The sequence below is a fragment of the Mus caroli genome, unplaced genomic scaffold, assembly GCF_978045245.1.
Source record: "Mus caroli unplaced genomic scaffold, Mus_caroli_1 scaffold_1, whole genome shotgun sequence".
In the NCBI taxonomy this organism is placed as follows: Eukaryota; Metazoa; Chordata; class Mammalia; order Rodentia; family Muridae; genus Mus; species Mus caroli.
In genome coordinates this window covers 180,468,778-180,489,364 of record NW_028227256.1, presented here as the reverse complement: position 1 = coordinate 180,489,364, position 20,587 = coordinate 180,468,778, and the positions used below count along the sequence as shown (strand labels likewise).

General features: G+C 47.4%; 1 protein-coding gene across 1 annotated transcript in view; it reads right to left on the bottom strand.

Annotated features, from left to right (window-relative positions):
* Positions 1-20,587, bottom strand: part of Capn8 (calpain 8) — a 66,966-nt gene that overhangs the window by 11,529 nt on the left and 34,850 nt on the right. Inside the window, exons 7-14 of the mRNA XM_021159314.2 lie at positions 18,491-18,576; positions 16,886-16,960; positions 16,009-16,169; positions 12,875-13,050; positions 9,645-9,656; positions 7,184-7,395; positions 5,897-5,933; positions 214-282 (exon numbers count right to left, since the gene is read on the bottom strand). Coding sequence (XP_021014973.1) covers positions 214-282; positions 5,897-5,933; positions 7,184-7,395; positions 9,645-9,656; positions 12,875-13,050; positions 16,009-16,169; positions 16,886-16,960; positions 18,491-18,576 — 828 coding nt within the window. The remainder of the gene's footprint in view (positions 1-213; positions 283-5,896; positions 5,934-7,183; positions 7,396-9,644; positions 9,657-12,874; positions 13,051-16,008; positions 16,170-16,885; positions 16,961-18,490; positions 18,577-20,587) is intronic.

Sequence of the window (20,587 nt, the reverse complement as noted above, 5' to 3'; positions counted from 1 at the left end):
GTGGCCTCTGGACAATAGTTATTCTCTCTCTCCCAGAAACACAGGAAAAGCCTGCTGGCTTCCATCAGGATGAAATGACAAGTGACAGACACAGGCTGGAGACCCAGAGTATGCAGCTTTGCCCTCCTGTACTCCTGTAGACCCGAGGGCGTGCAGACAAACATGACCCGAGCCTTTCACTGCCCAGCTGAGAGGCGGCCGCCCTCCACTCACCTTGTCCGCAAACTCCTCAGACAGGCTCCAGAAGTGCTCATCATCTCCATCCATGTCACGGGGATGTGGCTGGAAGGGAGGGTACCGATGATGTTAAAGCAGGAATTGTGGCGTGAACTATGGAGAATCCCATTTGTAACTGTGGTGAGTCTGTACTGGGCCAGGCTTTGGGCTAAGTGGCAACATATGGGGTTATGAAAAATGTCCCACATAGTCTGAGGTACTTGAACTCTTGTTTCCTAGTTGGTGGCACTGTCTGGGGAGGCTTAGGGGGTGTGGCCTTGATGGAGAGAGTATGTCATTGGAGGTAGACTTTGATATTAAAACCCTCATTCCCTGTGCGCTTCGTTCTCTCTGCTTTGATGTGCATTTAAAGTCGTGAGCTCTCAGCTTCTTGCTCCTGCTGCCATGCCTGTTCTTTGATGCAATGCCTCCCTACCGTGATGGACTGTATCCTCTGGAACCGTGAGCCAAAATAAATCACCTGCAAGTTGCCTTGGTTACAGTGTTTTATTAGAGCAGCAGAAAAGTAACTGATACAGACAGCAAGGAAGGAGCCACACAGAGGCCTGGCAGTCCTGCAGGGTGCCAGTCTCTATGCACAGCTCCCCTCTGAGTGCTACAACCCCAACTTCTTCTTTTAAGACTTATTTTAATGTTACCTATCTATATGTGTGGGGAGCAGTGTATGCATATGAGTGTAGGTGCCCATGGAGACCAGAGGTATTGGATCCCCAGGAGCTGGAATTCCAGGCAGTTGTAAGCTACCCTACCTGGGTGCTAGGAGCCACCCTTGGGTCCTCTGCAAGAGCCGTATACACTCTCAGCTGATAAACCATCATTTCTTTGGGCCCCTGAGCCTTGAATGTTTGATTTCAACCCAGAATCACTTTCAGAGAACAAGACAGATACAGGGAAATCTCAGAGTGAGTATGGAGAATGTCCAAGGACTTTGCCAGCAACCTCATAGGAATCTGAACTCCAGAAATCATATAAAAAATATGCAGATGTTTATATGTGATTTCTTAGCTTTCTAGAGATGGAGGTAGGGAGGGGAATTGGGAGTGTTAAGGGGGCAGAGCCTAGTAGACATAAGGGAACTGAAACTGAACTACAGATGGGCTGCTTACTGGAGCCTGTCTCTGCACTCTGAGCATCCACTCTCTAATGCTAATATTAAACTACCTAGGGTTGTTTCATGGGTCATTTTGAAATCAGATGAGAGCTAATGCATGCCGGTCCTTCAAAAATTACAAACCATTCAATGAACGCCTTTGACCAAATACATTCAAAATCATCTCGCACTGTCATCGAAAGAAGGAATGAAAAAAAGATTCCCAGCTAGCCTGAAGAGTTTCCAGGAACCAAAGCCATTGCTAGGATGAGTACACAAAGCCCAGGATAGCCTAATGATGCTGTAATTGTAAGTTACCGTTGTCGTAGGAATGGTACTCTCCTTACTAACTGCCTGTGAGGCACATTAAATGAATTATCTCACTTAGTGGGGCCATGCTGTGAGGTCGTCTAATTACTATTAGACACTAGATCGCTATTCACAGATGGGGAAACAGGAAATTAAGTAACACCACAGAAAGACAGGACGAGAGGGAGGGAGAGAGAGAGAGAGAGAGAGAGAGAGAGAGAGAGAGAGAGAGAGAGAGAGTAAGGGCCAGAGGTGAGGCGGATTGCCGCAAAGTGGTGTCTTCTAGACACGAGAAGACTGATACACCCGTTAACTCACAGTACTTGCCTATACAAACCTGCACAAGACGGAGCCTGTCAGCTTGCCCATGAGTGTAGATGAGAGGCACGTGAGCTCCTTCCCTGACTGCGGAGCTTTGGGTGATGGCTGCTGAGTGGGGGAGGGGTCGGTTTTCTTCATCTGTGCAGCCATGCTAGATTGTTCACGCTCTAATGAATGGCCCTGCTCCCTTCTCGTATTGGCAACACTGATTGTATTCAGTGGGTTATGAAGGAGGGGGAGGAGGCAGAGAAAGAAATGAAGTTGGGGGAGGCTGGAGAGGAGGAATAGCTGTGGATATTGCTAAAAAAAAATACAGAATTCACACACACACACACATACACATATACACACAGTGGCTGGCCAAGCCCACACAGCTAATAAGTGATGGAGTCAAGATTCAAACCCCACTCTGCCCTTCTCTGCCATCCTATGTGTGACAAGCAGAGATTGCTGAAAGAATGAACAGCCCACGACTTGGAGACTCGCACACCCATTCTTGGAAGGCATGAGACTTCCTGTCACCTACATCCTATTCTTTCAGCCTCCAGGGCTGTTTACCCATCTCTTCCAGGAGGCTACTGATGCATGTCATCATCATACACAAATTGCACAAATCTAAAACCACACATGTGATCTTTTTTTTCTTTAGAAGAAAAAAATAAATGATACTTATCACACACATGATTTAAAGTTTTGTGTGGTTTTTTTTTTTTTCAGAAGAGAAAAACATTATATTGATATACTGTAAAACCTAGTGGCGAGCCCACAGATTCTAGACAGGGAATAACATTCTGTTATTCCAAGGAGAAAAGGTATGAAATTGCATTTTAAAGGGCGGAGCCAAGTGACCCGGTACCCTCTTGAATCCCAGTCCCTGTGAGGCAAAGGCCAGAGGAACAAGAGATCAAAGGCCACCTGTGCTACATAGCAAGACTATGTCTCAGACACACACACAACAATCCAGGATGTGCATCCGGACAAATGCTGTCTGTAGCAGGCAGTCTGCCAATGGGGAGGAGACACACCACTGGATGTGGGAACTTTGGTACTCAAGAAATGGGAAGGATGCGTTTCTATAATGACAAAGTACCTCAAATCTGTTCATTCTCTCACCTGGTGCAAACTGGAGACTGCCCTGGGTCTATCAATAAATATGGTGGTGAACAAGAACCGCCCTTCTATCAAACCAAGAGTTGCTGGAGGAGTGTCTACAGCCCCAGTAGAATGTATGTGGAAACATTTGACAATAAGGTGGCAGCTGGACAAAGGCAAGGATGGAGTCTCCTGTTACGAAATTGGGTGCTGATATCATCTTAGCAGCCCTGCTCACAGGCACACATCTGAGTCCTGAGTGTGCCTGTTTCACTGCACACCTCCCTCACTACAAGCAAGGCAGTTGGGCCCTTTGAATATCTAGTTGCCCATGACTTGGAGGTAAAGATGCAGGAATTCTGGAAGGCCAAGGCTGTATCTTCCTATCTCCTGTAAAGTCCTAAGTTCAACAAGATATTACCACTGTAATGTTTATGCTGTGCACACATTTGGGTATTGTGTGTGTGCATGTGCTGTGTGTGTGTGTGTGTGTGTCATGTACAAATGCATATGAGTAGTGTGTGTGGCATAAGTCTGGTTTATGTGTGCATTATACACGCAGGGTATGTGTAGCGTTGTGGTAGAGTGTACAGCACACATACATGGTATGTGTATGGAAATGTGTAATCCGTATTGTGAGTATGTGTGAGTATATATGTATGATATGTTTTATGATAGGCATATGGTAAATAGTATGCATTTTGTGATATGTGTGGGATATGTATATAGTATGCATTATGGTGCATATATCTGCTGGTTATGCAGTGTGTGCAGTATATAGTAAGCATGTATAATGTATGTGGTGTGTTTTATGGTGGTATGGTATGCATGTGTGGTATGTTTTATGGTGAGGACATGGTGAAGTATGGTAAGTGTGTATGTGTGTGTGTGTGTGTGTGCGTGTGTGTGATATGTGTATAAAATTTGGTGTGTATGGTGTACGGTATGTATATGTTGGAACAGAAGTAGCCACAGTGAGAAAGAAAGTCAGAGCATTTGTGAAAGAGAATATTCTGAAGTCCCAGGCCTTAGAATCCCAGACTCCCTCTGATGGATCCATTACCATGCTCTGGAGATGGCAGAAGGCTCTCTGCCTGAAGGCTTGCACGTTACATGGCTATAGGCCAAACGCAGGAGCCTGTGAACCGTAGTCAAGGAAGGAGCATATAATCTGATCACAGAATCTGGCCAAGGCAGTTCCATGGCCAGGAGAGACTCCATGTTATTCCGGGGCTTTAGGAGAACACGGGAGATGGAGACAGGGAGCCCCCGTGATGACCAGCTTGGTTCAGTAGGCGTATGGGCCTAGTTTTAAGTCATTTAGCAGAAATCATAATAGACTTGTAACTCTGTACAGTCTACACCAACACACTCTAGCTCCTCTAGCATTCCTGTGCCCCACAGTGAGAATGGTAAGACTCTTGGGAGTGATGAGGCCGAGCTACCTTCTGCAACGAGAGCTCAGTCACCAAGAGCCCAGCGCAGGACAGGCTGATGCTGCAGGGAGATGGTTAACAGGAGGGCTACAGGCCCTGGGGGCAGTCGCACTGAATAGAGACTAACTAGTAAGATTAAACAGATGACAGGCATTTCCTGCCAGTCAAATGCGGCCCCAGCCCCAGGCATATATATCCTCGGGTGCCTTGTTCCTATTCAACTGTAGAAATATGAACTTACACATTTGATTATTGCCAATAACAGAGCATGTCTATCCCAGGGCTGTTCACCAGCATGGCAAGCTTGGTCACTAGAGGGCACTTTGAGTAGCAGCTGCATGTAGGTACTCAGTCCATTTGGGTGAAATTGAAACTGGGCTTGTGTCATGTGAAGACATTCTCCACCCCTGGGTCCTGCCCCATGGAACAGAAAGACCACACACACACACACACACACACTCCACACATACATACACACCATAATACACACACACACCACATATACACACACACACATGCTCACACACACATACACACACCATACATACACACACACAAACACCACACACATACACACCACACACACACACATACAAACAAACACCACACACACACACCCCACACATACATACACACCATAATACACACACACACCACATATACACACACACACATGCTCACACATACACACACACCATACACACACACACAAACACCACACACATACACACCACACACACACATACAAACAAACACCACATACACACACACACACACACACACACACCCCACACACATACATACACACCATAATACACACACACACCACATATACACACACACACATGCTCACACACACACACACCATACACACACACACACAAACACCACACACATACACACCACATACACACACATACAAACAAACACCACATACACATACACACACACACACCATACACACACACACACACACACACAAACACCACACGCATACACACCACACACACACACACACATACAAACAAACACCACATACACACACACACCACACACATACACACACACTTGCGAGAGCGCATGCACACACTCATACCCATCATGTGGGAAGGATAAGAAATTGAACTCATACTTCAAGCCCTGAACATTTCTCTGTGTGTATTCATACACACATATGTATGTTCATGTGTATGAGTGCATATGGAGGGTACATGTATACATGTGTGATTGTGTGTGTGTGTGTGTAGACTAGTGGACAGCCTATGGTATCATTCCTTAGACATTATAGTATTATGTTCCAGAGAAATAAAATGTTACCATTTTTAATATATAAAGAACTCTGTCAAATCAACAAGACACTTGGATGCCTGCTGTGCAGTAGTGCGAGAGCTTGGCACATAGGACTGCATACCTCGTTTGGGTCTCCAGCAACAGCATCCCCAATTTCTCTGAAATCCAGACAGAAATGAATTAGACATCAAAAAGCAAGTTCAGATAATGGCTGGGCCCTTTCAGGGAGAATTTCCTTTTATGGGAATTTCACACTCAGGATTTTCAGTTCCTGTTTTTAAAGAAACTGTATGGCTGAATCCCTAAAAGAAATGCTTCCCCTTTACTGCCCCCACCCACCACCCACCCTGAAGTTTCACAAGATAGGGGGCTCATGGGTCTCCTGTGGATTCTAGAATACTAAACATTCTGAGACGCGTCCCTCTTTACCTCAGGGATGGCTACTCTTCTTTCTCCTGAAAAGTTCACTGCTGAAGGCTCTGCTGGCCTTGTGGGGAGCCTGAAGTCTGAGAAAGGCTACAGGGCATGGGATATGCCCTATGTGTGTGCCGTGTGCTCAGGATCTGTGGCATGGGATGTGTGGATGGTGCGCATGGTATGTGGTACTTAGGCATGTAGTTTCTATGAATCTATGTGAATATTCTGTGTGCAATGTGTAGTGAATAAGCATAGTATATTTGAGTTATGCATTAGTGGTATGTGTACATAGTGTGGTATGTGGTACTTGAAATGTATAGTGTGTTGTGTATATAATGTATGGCATATGTGCATGTCATATGTTGCGTGTATATGATATGGTATATATAATATGTATGTGTGGTTTGTGTGTTGCATGTTTGTGTTATGTATTTGATGCATTGCTGTGTGTGTACATAATAGACCATGGTATGCACGCTGTGCATGTGTATATGTTTGTCTGTAGTGTGTACATGGTATGTATACATATATAATGTGGGATGCATAGATAGTACATATTTAGCACATGTGTCATATATATGTCTAGTGTATATGACAGATATAGTAAGTAGGTTATGTGTAGTGTACATAATTGATGTGTATAGTATGTATTCAAAGTATGTGTGTACTGTGTGCACAGCCCTATCCCAGATCCCATCAGCCTCTGCCAGATGGTAGAACAGTTGGTCAATAGGCTGTTGTTGGCGCCCTTTCTCCCCAGCCTTCACTTTCTGGATGAGGAAATTCCCAGTCCTATAGAGAAAAGTGGAGGCAGCAGGAGGCACACCCAGGGAGATTCATGCTTTCCAAACTTCCTTTAGAAGCATCCACTATGCTCCTGGGGCAGGCAGGTCATTTAGCAATGAATTCCTCCAAATCCTGCACCTCCATCTGGGGCCTAACTGAAAAAACAACCCCCTGCCCCCAGCCACGATTGACAAAGGAGACGCACAGAGCCTTGGCCTTCTTCTCTGAGAACACCCTCAGGCAGAAGTCACCGTCCTTGAAGGGCTCGAAGGTGGATGGCACCACTAGGTACTGTCCTGGGGGGAGTTGGACCCTGCTGGACACCTCTCGAAGGTTCATGTAGGTGCTGGAGCAGGTGGAGGGCTGGCGGCCCTGGAAGAAGTCCCGGCTCAGGTGTGCATCGGTGTGACTCTCCAGCTGCACAAAGCAATGGCAGAGTCAGTTCCTCCTTGGAGTTCAGCCCCACCCTGTTGAGTTAGGGATTGTTTGTTGTACCTAATATGTAGAATCAGGAGGCTTCTGGTTCAGTCATGAGCTAGTTCACTGTGCCTCAACCATTCAACGGATTTGGGGTGTCTGCTGGCTGCCAAGCCCGACAAGTCTGTGGCCTTAGCTGTGTGACTTTAGCCAGCCTTTCTATCCTCTAAGCCTCCCTTTAACTGAAGAGTGAAGTTGTGTGTGTCTAGTGTGTGCTTTGCATATTTCTCCTCATGATTCCAGCAGCAAGCATCTGCAGCTGCCTCTACAAGAACAGCATGGAATCTCACAGTCCAGCTGGTCCTCAAACAAAGGGCTCTGTGAGGTGACTAAAGTGACCAGGCTTTGACGAGGACAGATGGAGGAGGCAGCTCTCCAGGCCTGATTCTGGGTCCCTCCTGGCCCCCTGGGGATCAGGACTCTTCCACAGACAGAATAAGATACTCCCATGGATTTTGCTGTGAGGAGCAGGGAGGCTGCTTTTGTGTTACACAGGCTAATTATTGACTGCAGAGTGCTCTAAAACACAGGTGCCAGTGTTGTTAGCACTGTAATCACCCTCCCTAGAGCCCTTTGTCCTTACAATCAATCTTTATATGATGTTCGTGACAGAGGCAGGTGCAGGCAAGCTGCAAGAGCTGAAACACCCACCCTGGAGTGGTCAGTGTCTACACATGCTCACCAGACCCTCCCCGGATCTCAGTTCTGCTGACCAGGGGAGGAAAGTAGGCCCACCTGTCCCTCTGTCATTGTCCTGGCTGGGACACCTCAGGGATCCTCCCAGGTGGCAACTAGGCCAGCCACAATGCTGGGATTCCCTATGAAAATGTTTACACCCTGGATACAAGAGTGCTGGGCAGGCCAGCAGAGCCACAGCCAACATCTAATGTAACAAGCTCAATGTCATTTTTGCTGTCCCTGATGGAGGTGAGGGAAGAAAGAGCAGAGAGAAAGAAGGCGCTGTCAGTGCAGATGAGGAGCTGACTATAACCTGAACTTGGCTGGGGAAAGGCAATTGGAGTTTCTGGAAGAATCTAAGAATGGAACCAATCAAAGAGTCCTTGTTTAGGAGGCCAGAGTGGGACCTAGAGCTGCTGAAGCAAGAACCTGGTTTCTTCTGTGCTACTAGAGGCTCCATCTAGTTAGGTGTCATGGGTCTCTGGCCTTCACATCGCCCCTTGATGTGACTCAGCCAGCAATGGCAGTATGGGTGTCAAGCAGGTTCAACTGAGGGTGACTCTGAAAGTGTGAGACTAAGGTCAGCAGGCGAATCCTGCAGGGTGGGGTGTGTGCAACTCGTTAGGCCCACCCTGGACCTAGAGGCAGATATGATAGATGTGAAGACAAATGGTCCATGCTTTATAAATCCTTCCAGGGACTCTGAGATAAGTTCAAGTTTTATCTGAAGACTCCGGGACCCCTGCAGATCACACCAAGGGCCCTGTTGCTGCCCACGGGGAAAGTTCTATGCACAGACATAGGACCCCACACTCATATTGATGGAGCCATCATATTGATGGGAGTCATGGTTTAGCCCATTTAACTCGGGCTTGGTTTCCATTATTTTCTAGTATTAAAATGGTGCACCAGACCACCCACCCTGGCTGTCCCCTCCAGAATAAACGGCATGCATCTCTGATCCAAGGGCAGGACAGACCAGTCGTCTGCAATCTGGAGACGTAGCCTGGGCCCAAGCCTATGACTCTGGGCCTTGTAGGTCTACCTACACTCCCGGTCACACTGAGAAGAGGAGAGAGGCTGCAGCAGGGCACACACCAGAGCATAATTAGTGCAACTGACCCAGATCAAAGCCCAGTCATGGGGGTCAAGGGACTGTTTCTAAACCTACAATGCCTGTACTCTCCTGACCCCAAGATGCTGATATGACTTGCTGGGATGAAGGCATCTGTCTCTGTTGGCCAGACAAGAAGGATCCTACAGTATGCTGTAGTCACCTTATCCAGACCAAGCCACCATGCACATAGGGACAAGGATCACCCCTGCTCTCTTCCAAAAGGGCCTGGCAGGTGGGACTTCGGCTTGTTTTCACTGGCTCTCAGGGCTACCAGCTCAGCAGACCCTAAGAGTATCCACAGAGAGCCCTGTTTCCACAGCAGGAAGGAGCCAAAGACAGGCATGCCCTTTCTTACCGAATGAAGACCACCTCTGTCCAGGCAATACTCACATACCTCCTTGGGAATCTGCATGGCAAAAACAAAAACAAACAAACAAAAAAAAAAAAAAAAACAAGAGCAGGTCACCTGAGAGCTCAAGCCCCTCGCCTTGTGTGTCTCTCCTTATACCTTTCAGACAGGGATTTTCTGCTGAAATGAGGGGTGGCGGGCATTGCTGAACTGGGAAGTGATGGGGGATTCGAAGCCCTATGCAGCCTGCTGAGTTCTGGAACCCTGGGGCTGGGTTGCTACCTTTTTCTCTGTTTAGTAATTGTGGGATCTCCCAGGATCTCCCAGATGCTTCCAAAGCAATAACATTTGAGCTGAATCAGATTCAAGGTCTTCCAAGAGACCTCCTACCCTAACCTGCCAGATCAAGGAGTTGGCTGGAAGGAAAATTCCACTCAACTTGAAGTCATAATTGATCCTGTCTTTGGCCACAGTGACCCAAACTGGCCCTATAGGATTTTTAAATTGGAACTAAGGAAAGGGGCCCCTTCCTTTATGTTAGTGGCATTAAGCTGTGTAGAAAGCTAGACAGGAGAATGGTACTGGTGTTAGAGAAAGAGATGTGGAGAGAAAGCATCCCCACAGCCTCTGACTCCCTCTTCCCAAGCATCCTCTCTGTCCTTTGCTTTGCCTACATGAGAGGGCGAGTTCTTTCTCACTAGCTAAGCTGCAGCTCTCTCGAGGAAACTGAAGACATTAACTACAGAGATGGGCTCTCAGAGAGGGAGCCCTGATGTGCCCAGAGTTCCTGTGCCAGGCTAGAAAAGAGGACCCCAATCCTCCTGTGTCCTCCTCCTCCTCCTGCTGCTGCTGCTGCTGCTGCTGCTGCTGCTGCTGCTGCTGCTGTTACACAGGCTGTTTGAACCAAAAGAGCACGCTGGTGCCTTGGGCCCATTATGCAATTGCCTTCCACTCCGAGGGAAAGTGAGAACTGGCTGGCATCCTCTCGGCAGAACTCCAGTGGTCAAGGGACACCGGCACTCCTCTAGTCTAAAGTTTAAAACACAATCAGCCACACCGAGGCCTCACCACCCCTGCCAGGAACCTTCCTAATTACCTTGGCCAGTTTTCCCTCAACAACCTGGACGCTTCTGGCAATATGCTTTGAGTCCACCTGGCCCTGAGTCTCCTGGGCCAGATAGGAACAGCCACTGCCCACCCTGAGACTGGAAGGGCAGCCATCTGTGAAATGCAAGTTTCTGAGTGGGTGGTGGGAGAAGGGCTCTTTAGCCTTCAGGGCTGCCTGGCAGCTTCTCAATTGGCCACAGGTTTTCAACCTCAGGCTAGAGTCCAGTTTCAGGCAGTCATAGCCAGAGAAGGGTAACATTGGGTGATAATATGATATCCCTAACTAGCCAAGCTACTCTGCACATCCTAGCTGCTCTCTGCAGACCAGCTACTCCCTACACTCCAGATGCTCCCCTCACCTAGGCTGCTCCCCTCACCACAGCTGCTTCCTACATCTGTTTCCTCAATTTGATTTGAAAGCCAATCTGCTCACAGACTCTAAGCTCTAAATTATATGCCTCCAGTGACAAGAAGTGAGACCACAGATCATATACCCTGGTATATTTTATAAACAGCTATAATTTGATACAGGAAACCGGCATGCTGTGTGTATTATTTATTGGTGCAAACACCACACAGCTATTGAGAAAGATGGCTTTGTTGCTCTGGCACAATGAGAGGGCCCTGAAGGATGAAGCACTGGCCACCGTCCCTGAGTGGCTCACCCTGTAACTGCTCCTGCCAGCTGCCAGCTCTCTAGAACTGTCACTAAGTTTTAAGCTATCAGGGAGCACATGGCGTCCCTTCAGGCTAGAATGTTCTCTAGAATGTCCGGGACTTCTTTTGAAGACCTGAGGCAAGTCTCCTCCAGCACGGGGCTGAGGAGCCCAGACTGCTGTGGTAGAACCACCATCACAGATCCCTGTCGGCTGAGTGTGTTGGGTTTCCCATTCCTGGTTGTGAGCACTCTGAGGACAGGAACTGTGTGTGTGCTGTTCCTCAGGCTCCCCAGCTTCTAGCTCGGCACCTGGCACATAGTAGGTGCTCAGGCATGTTTGGCGTATTGGGATACATGCATGATACGATGGATGTGGATCGGGCTGCTCCCTCTGTAAGCACTGAGGATGGGTTTGCTGTATTTATGTCTAGACAGGGCTGGAAGAGCTAAGTCTGTGTGACAAGGAGCTTAGTTACTTTCAGTTCTTCTTCTCTTGCAATTAAGTAGCAATTCTTTTCCAACCCCCATTCTTCCAATTACACACACACACACACACACACACACTCCCCTGAAACCCTTAGCTTAAGAACATGATCAATGGAGTTGGAGGCTGATGGTATAAGCTCAGCAACTGAATTTTTCCTTGTTACAAATTTTATTACAATACTTCATATTACAATGCTTATTTTATGTGCATTAATTTATACTAAGACATTGAGCCTCCAGGCTGCACTGGGGCTTCTAATTAGAACTGTATTTTTACCAAGAAATTCATTTATAATAAAACCATACCAAACAAACAAACAAGCAAACAAAATCTGAGTCCCCATGGGCTGCATTGTATGGAGTCTTTGCCTGGGTGAAGGGATATACTACAGCATGGTCCTAGCTGGACTGTCAGGACCTGAAGGCTTGATTTACCGTATCAGGGAGACAAAGTCCACAGAGGGGTAGTAGCTGGAGAAGCCTGGGATACTGAGGCAGAGTCTGAAGCCTGAGACAAGAACCAGCTGTGTTTCTCAATCCAGAAACCCGGGAACCAAAAGGGCTATGTGGGTCTCTTACCCAAGCTAGTGGCTATGAGTTCCAAGTGACCTCCTATGGTAGGAAGAAGGGACTGTATACATTTGGCTTCTGCATCTAGCCATCTTCTTCTAACCTGGAATGGATTTTATTACTCAAATGTCTTTTGTCTTCATGCTCTGGGCTTCTGTGCCCTGAGATACCTCTTCTTGGATAAGAGTCTAACCTGTACGTTTACACTGAGTTCTCACTGATCGGCACCGTGTGGTGAGCCGCATATCTCAGTGTTAACAGATGAAATTATAGCCACGGGAATGAATAACTATAAAACCCAAGTCTCAGTGAGAGTTTTAGAGATATAAGGAAGCAAAGACAACATCATAGTAAGAGAATTTGAACAATAGGAAAGATGCTCTCCAGTTGTTGACTAGAACATCCTCATAAAGACAGCAGTATACTGAGACAGAGGAGCCTGGGCTAGCAATACCTGGTAGACAGCATAGCCTATGCTGAGCATGCCCTGGCCAATCCTCCTCTGACGTCTGCGATTCTTCTGCATCAGACCCAGCAGCACTGTACAGCAGGGTTCACTGGTGCCCTCCTCCTGGTCCTCATCCGCCTCGTCCAAATGGATTTTAAACTGGGGGTTGGTCCAGTAAGTGGCTGGAAGTCGTGAAGTGATGGTGGTCCAACAGGGTGAGAAAAAAAAAAGAGGCAAGAACCTCCATCATCCCCAGTGAAAGAATAACACTGGCCAGACTGCTTGACATAGTGGAACCTCCCTGACCCATCCCACAGGTAGACACTTAGAACTGAGTATCTCATCAGCTGAATCAACCAGTAGCCCAGAACTGTCTGAGTAGCTGGCATCTCGGGCTGCTCTGGACTGTACCAGGAAGCAATATCTTGCCTTCTTGCAAGTCCTTCATTTCTTCCTGCTCTTAGCTAAAGACTCCACCTGGAAGGAGCTGGTGGATGAGGACAGAGTCCCAGATGAATCATAGAAGTGCTGGGCAGTAGTGGCGCACGCCTTTAATCCCAGCACTTGGGAGGCAGAGGCAGAGGCAGGCGGATTTCTGAATTCGAGGCCAGCCTGGTCTACAGAGTGAGTTCCAGGACAGCCAGGGCTACACAGAGAAACCCTGTCTCAAAAAAAAAAAAAAAAAAAAAAGCATCTGCCTGATAGTTTGAAAGCCTTCTGACTGTCGTGGGCTCCATCAAGCCCAGGAGAAGCTCCTGCTTTGGATTTTAATTCCACAAGGCCCTGAGACCCACCACCCTCTGCCCCTTAGCGCAAGAAGCCTCCCAGGATGCTCAGGCTTACAGCCTACTGATGAGACAGCTGCCCTTCCAGACACGCCATTTAATAATGTAAGAGAAACCACGGCGTACTAAACTTTCCTGAGTCACTACCTATGGATACTTAAAAAGATGTCTTCTAGAGGTGGGGACATGGCTCAGTGGGTAAGGGGGCTTGCTGGGCAAGCAAGAGGACCTGAGTTCAGATCCTAGCACTATGACAAACGTCATGGCTATGACTGTGACTGTGCTGTTGGGGGATAGAAACAGGGATTGCTGGCCCTGCTGGCATAGCTCCAGGTTCAGTGAGCGACCCTGTGTCAAAGGCATGAGGGACAAAGGGTGATAGAGCTGGGTGGAGATTGATCTGGGAAGATACCTGACATCTTCTGCAAGTGTGCACACACACGGGTGCACAAACCAACACCCCCATGCACACACATGATGCCTTTTATTCAAAGAGAGTTTTTGAAAAGATCTCTCTCAACTTAGTTCTATGGTGGAGTTGAATTTAGAGTACAATTGAAGGAGACAGAGCTGGCAAATTTCACTGTGTTAAGTGTTCAATTGCAACAATGAGTTGGGGAGGAACATTTGTTGGAGAGTGAGGAGGGACTGCAAGTGTTTTCACCATCTCTATACAGTGGTACAACACTAAAAAACAGCATAGCAGTCACACACGGCCAACACACGTTCTTTATTTTTTCCCCTAACAGCGAGAGTATTTATTCAGCCTCTCCTTCCCGGAACCTCCATTTCTAGAGATATTTTTTTTTCACTCAAGGCTCAGGTGCATATAGATTTTAAGATCAGGTGTCTGTGGATTCCAGGGGAGACAGAAAATTCAGTAACCTTCTGTACTTACTTCATTACCACGAGGCAAGAACAATCCATTTCTTCCTGACAGCTAGCTGGCAGCACAGATGGGATTATGATTTGGTACGTGCAGATACCTTGGGAACCCCCTATGGTTCTGAGCTTCCAGAATGATCCAGGCGAATTTCCTATGTCTTCTCTAAGAGCTTGTTAATGGTGAGCATATTTTAATTTCTCCCAAATGTAGCATTACCGCCATCCCTACATTTTTTGTTTACTCCTTAACAGTACTATAGGAAGAGAATGGGCCATAAAAATAATACATCCCATTTGTATAACGCCGTACAGTTTACAAAGCGCTTCCCAGTGCACTCTGCGTTACAACGCTCACTGGGCCACAGCTAGTTGGAAGGTAGGAATTATGAACCATGGTGAGGACTGAGAAACTGAAGGTCCAGGAAAGGAATGCCCCCCCCCCCCCCAGGTCTCACAATTGTTAAGCTGACTGATGGGGGCAGGCCATCAGCTCCCCCTTCAGGCCTGACAGCAGCTGCTCTTTGCAGCCAGATGGAGACAGATGGGAGTGGAGCAAGAACCTGTATCCACATGGGGTTCTACAATGTTGCCGTTTCTACAGCATGCAGTGCCCTGGCTGGGAAGAAAGTAGCTGCTCTTCGCCCTTGCAGAGATACCTAGTCAATCAACACAAATCAACAGAGCAACAGCAAGCCCAAGGAGCGTGAAGGTGGGGAGCTAGCAAGCCCGGTGTGTGGTTTTCTTTTCGTTGTTTCTCCAGAGAGCTGTAGAGTTGTTTCTGGGTTGTTTCATCAGCTTTTGCTGCAGTGGACTTGATCTAGGAGGAGCCTACACAAGTACATGTTAGTCATCATGTAAGAACCAGGGAAGTCACTGTCACCTTTGGCAAGATGAGGAACCAGAGTTAAGTCAGAGGTAGAAGTTGGGCCAGGACATCCCCACTAGGGATAGATCCCTGGTGACCCCCACAGAATGGAACATGACCCATACATAGTCTATGTATGTCCATTCCTGGCCCCACAGCCTTACCCCTTCCGTTCTAACTCAGGTAGCAAAGCAGAATGACTGCCCTCCTGAGAACAGCCCAGAAGAGCAGTAGATTGCTGTCTGACAGCATTAGCTACTCTGCCCCAAAGCTCAGTGGTGGTGGTGGTGTTAGCCAGCTGGACCAGGTAGGGAAGGGAGGAGTCCAAGAGATGAGCCGGAGGCCTTAGCAATTGTCCAGGAGCGGTGACCAAAAAGCAGCAAGCTGGGAGAGCAGAGGGGCTGAAGCACAAATGATTTAAACACAGAGGAGCTGAAGTGAGGCCTCAGACAGGCAGCTGCAAAGCCACTATCCACCCTTGCCGGCCTGGCCTCCCAGCCAGAAGAGAAACAGGACCCCAGATCCACGAGCATTAATTATCCACAGATCCATGTTAAAAGTCACGCAGCCTCCACAAGGAAAAGCCAGAGGGCCCTCGGCCTCACCTGGGTAGTTCTGGCAGCCCCCAGCTGTAGAACCCCGTGTCCAGCGGCCGTTGAAGAGTACCAGGTTCCATTTGTGTATCTCCTCACTGCTCAGAGAGTCTGGGGACAGGTTGCATATCTCTAGTCGGGAGAACTGCTTCAAGAAATCCGAAAAAGACATCCTGAAGAACAAAGGAACCAGAAGGGAGTCAGTGAAGCAGGCTGGACTGGAAGAGAGCTTAAAGGCCCAGCAAAGAGCTCTCTGTCTTCCAGCAACTGTGGGCTGCCTGAGTTTCTTTCTATAGCCCAGTCACACAAACAAGCAGAGCTACCATCCAGATTTGTTGTGGTGGTCAGAGTCTCAATTCCTAGAGAATCTCCCCCTCCAGCCACACAGAATCGGAACCATGAACCAGAGGAAACCCCCACTCCTCCTGGGAGCGGGGATGTGAACATAGCCCTCACCGCTAGGCTGGATCACAGCTAAGCCTGCCAAAGGCTCATTTCTGAGGAATTCCCCATGATACACAGTGTGGAGATTTCCTCTAAGACATTCCATCTTCCAAGGGGTTCCCGCCCCCTCCTTAACCGCCTACCCAAGGAAAGGAAAGAACCCTGTTTTGACTAGATACTAGGCCTTAGAATTGGCGGGGTAGGGGATTTGTTTTAGGCTAGCAACAGGCAGACAGGCTGCAGGCCAAGCCATGTTGTGGGCAGAGAGCTGAGTTCCAATGCTTTAGAGTTGAGAATGGAGGTAGAATTATATCAGAGGAAGGGGAAGGGGGAAACCAAAGCCCCTGTGCCTGGGACATTGTCACATTCCTGCAAGTCCTAGAGACTGACCCTCCCGTATACTTTGGAACAGACCGGCCACAGGGCCCTCGGCACAGCTTCTTACCAGAACTCCCCATCTTCGGCTCTCTTGTCCAGTTCTCCCTTCTTCCGTGGATCTATGTAATTCCACTCAGGTGCACTGTGGAGGGGGAAAAAATGAGCCAGAGGTGGTCATTTCTGAGATGCAAGCTGTTTACTGCAGCTAAATGTCTCCAAAGGATCACAAATGGAATGAGTCCCATCAAGGGGAGAGGACAGACTGGACCTGGTGTGAGGTGCTGTACCATGGTGGGAACAGGTGAAGCCATGGATGGGACCTCCTGCATGGCCTGGGTGTGCAGCTGAACGGTGATGGCTTTGTCTAATTTTCACTTTCTGGGTAAGCTTTATATTCCAATTAAGACTCACAGACTTCTGACCGTGAGAATAAGGAGATCCTGTCACACAAAGGGCATGCACTCCTCTATCCATTAGTGACCCGTCAGTCTCGTCTCCTATCAGACTGGGGCCAACCAGCTCTGGGTACATAGACACTGTCCACATCCTAAGTCTACAGCTTTGATCATCAGGCCCAGTTTTTCAGAAATTTCCCTCAAGTGTCCCACTTGTGGCCATTCTGTGGTGATATCCACGTGCTTTATTCAAATGTCATCTACAGCCTGACCTTCACAGTGGGTTTTCCTGAGATACACGTGCAATATCTAGATAAGGGAACAGGGTTAGTACTGATCCTAAAAACAAACAAAGGCTCTTCCCTGAGCACACACAGAAACCAACCATCCCTCCCCAGCTGACTTCTAAGCCAGCTTCTCCCTCCAGCTGGCTTCTAAGCACTTGGGTTCTGGGACTTCTTAAAGTCATCGAAACATCCATTCAATCAGTACTGAGTCCCACAGTGTGCTTGTTTAAAAAACCGAAAAGGTTAGGGATCTGATAGAGAACTCTAGATCTAATCTAAATCTACTGGTTAGCTTGACTTTGTTATTGTCGTTGTTGGGGTTTCCAAACACTGACACCACATCCAGATGCCGGCTGAGTTTAGACATGTCATCTCGGACCTTCAGTGGCCTTCTCCAATGGCCCAAGCAGTTCCTGGTTGGTAGGGGACATGAAAGACATGGGTGCCAGAGTAAAGCCATCCCAGGACCTCACCTCCTCTGGCTGACTCCCCTTCTCCCTGGATAGGCAGACCAAAGACTGTCCTTCCATCCAGGGATCAACACCCAACCAGTCCTGAACTCACGGTGCAACGCTCCACTCATTACTGCCTCAGTGGGTCATAGCTCCCAGGATCAAGGTTCTCCTGACATCTTAGTTTTCTGTTGGTACTGAGAGAGCAGTGTTTGCGATGTGGAAAGATCAGACTTGAGAGCTATCAATTTGACCTTGGACAGGCAATAAGTAAGCCTTCAGCAGTCGGCAAATTTCCATGGAGATGCCAAAGCTTCAAGTGCCAAAGCAGACATCCATAATCAAAAATGACAGCAGAGTGGTTGCTACTCTGCTTCTCCCATCCCAGAAACTATTTCCACAGCAGGCTGTATAATCTACAGGAGGTAAGCCCCGCAGAACCCACGGAGCAATGGGTCTCATCGTGTACATGGTGTGTGTTATAGGACACCTTTGCCCCAGGATAGCTGAGCACCGAGAAAGGGGAAAGGCAACATACTTATCACTCCAGGCTCCCGTCCACTCCACTTCACCCCACGGGTTCCTCAACCTGATCAGCTTCTCTGGGAGGCCACAGAAATCCACCTGCAAGATCCACACACCACACGGGCGAGTCACCACGACTGACTGCTGCCTGCAGTGTGGGTCTGCACCCAGGACGGTCAGCGTTCCAAATGTTGCTGAAACACCACACATTCATTTCCTTCCCGTGCTTGCATTTAAGCCTCGGTCAAATGTTCTTTTCTTCTCGCAAATTATTAGAACAAGTGAAGAGTGAATCTACGGCAAAAACAACTAGGTATCTACTTAAACTTAGGTTTAAATTTTGCAGTTGACTAAGATGGACCTCATTCTCGGTATTAAAGACAGCAACCTAATAAATATCCCATAAACAAAGTCAATACCATGAAAGATATGGGTATAGATATAGATATAGATATAGATATAGATATAGATATAGATATAGATATAGAAAATGGTTTTCTAAGATAGGATTTCTCTATGTAGCCTTGGTTGTCCTGGAACTCACTCTATACACCAGGCTGGCCTTGAACTCATAGAAATCTGCCTGCCTCTGCCTCCCAAGTGCTGGGATTAAGGGCATGTGCCAGCACCACCATCCTGTCCAATTTATTGCTTAATACTGGGTTAGGTACAATGCTAAGCATTTCAAATACACAATCACTGCATTTAAACTTCACAGTTTGATGTAAAAAATATGAGACTCTGAAAATGTCAGTTATTCAAAATCACTTAGCTGTGTAACTATCACCTCCTGAAGAAAATTCATAAGACTTGGGGAGTAAAGGAAACATGGAGGTCCAGGAAGTTCCTGAAAGTGACAAGATTCACAAAGCCCCTCCCTGAGGTTATAAAAGTAGAGAACAGTTGCAGGGCAAGCAGAGGTTCTTCAGTGAGTGCTGCCTCCAGATCACACAAGCAGCTGCAGGGATATCCATGTGCCACTAGCCATGGTGGCTTTCTGGTGATGCAGCTGTGCTTGAGACGTACGGGCTCTAGGAAGTAACCCCGATATAACCACTGGTTCACTGAGGTAGATCTGGGTGGGACTGTTTCTCTGTGTGTCACTGGTGCCGTATCCAGGTGAGCAGATATTTGCTCACACCTCTCTACAGAAAGGGCAGGAGCCCAGCAGAGGATCCCCATAGTCTAAGTGTATAAATGCCTTTAGACAGCTGTGGTAAGTTTTTATCACTGCTGTCATGAGATTTGCAGGTGGAGCTTTCAAGAGATTAAAGCACGAAATGGAATTAATGTCTGTCCTAAGAGCTTGAGTTCATTCTTGTGGCGTGAGTTCGCATTCTTTCAGGACTGGATTCGATGCTAAGAGTGATAGAAGGCAAATCCAACCTGTCTTCTGTGCCACTCATCATTCCAATTGATGCTGTTAGGAAGCAGGGTGAAGCTACCCCATATTGGACTTCCCAGCCTCTGAATGCATGAAAAAAAAAAGTGCCTCTCTTTTTAAAAAATAAATCATCCAGACTCACGGATTGTGTTATAGTAACAGAAAATGGACTAAGACACTCCCTCACCCTACTATTTAGTGAACACTCAAGTGGAACACTCATGCACCCCTGCATACATACACTCATAAAGATGTCGGTCTATCAGACTTTATCCTCATAATTTCCATGAAACGTTAGCCCAAAGTTCCCTCATACATACTCAATTCGTGTTTATAGAGCTGACTTGAATTTACAGTGCCACACTCAACAGAGAGCTATGTAGTAAAAATATTGTCACCATTGCAACAAACAGCAAGCTGGAGAACTGGTGTGTGGCTCTCTCTGCACTGACCACTGGAAAACCTAAAGTAAATTCACTTCGCAGTTGTAGTACCATTTAGATGGATGTATTTTACCTTTGTCTGATGGCACACTTATGTCTATGATTTCAACCATAAAACAAATTATGCACATCCTATTTGGACATAGATAAATCACATAAAATAAAAATTATGTATAGTACCTGGCAATGCTGGGGCCCGAAAATGAGAAATATGTGCCTTTTCATTATTAAATATCACCCTGAACCCTGCAGTAGAAGTTGTTACTTCTTTTAGGGACTCCTA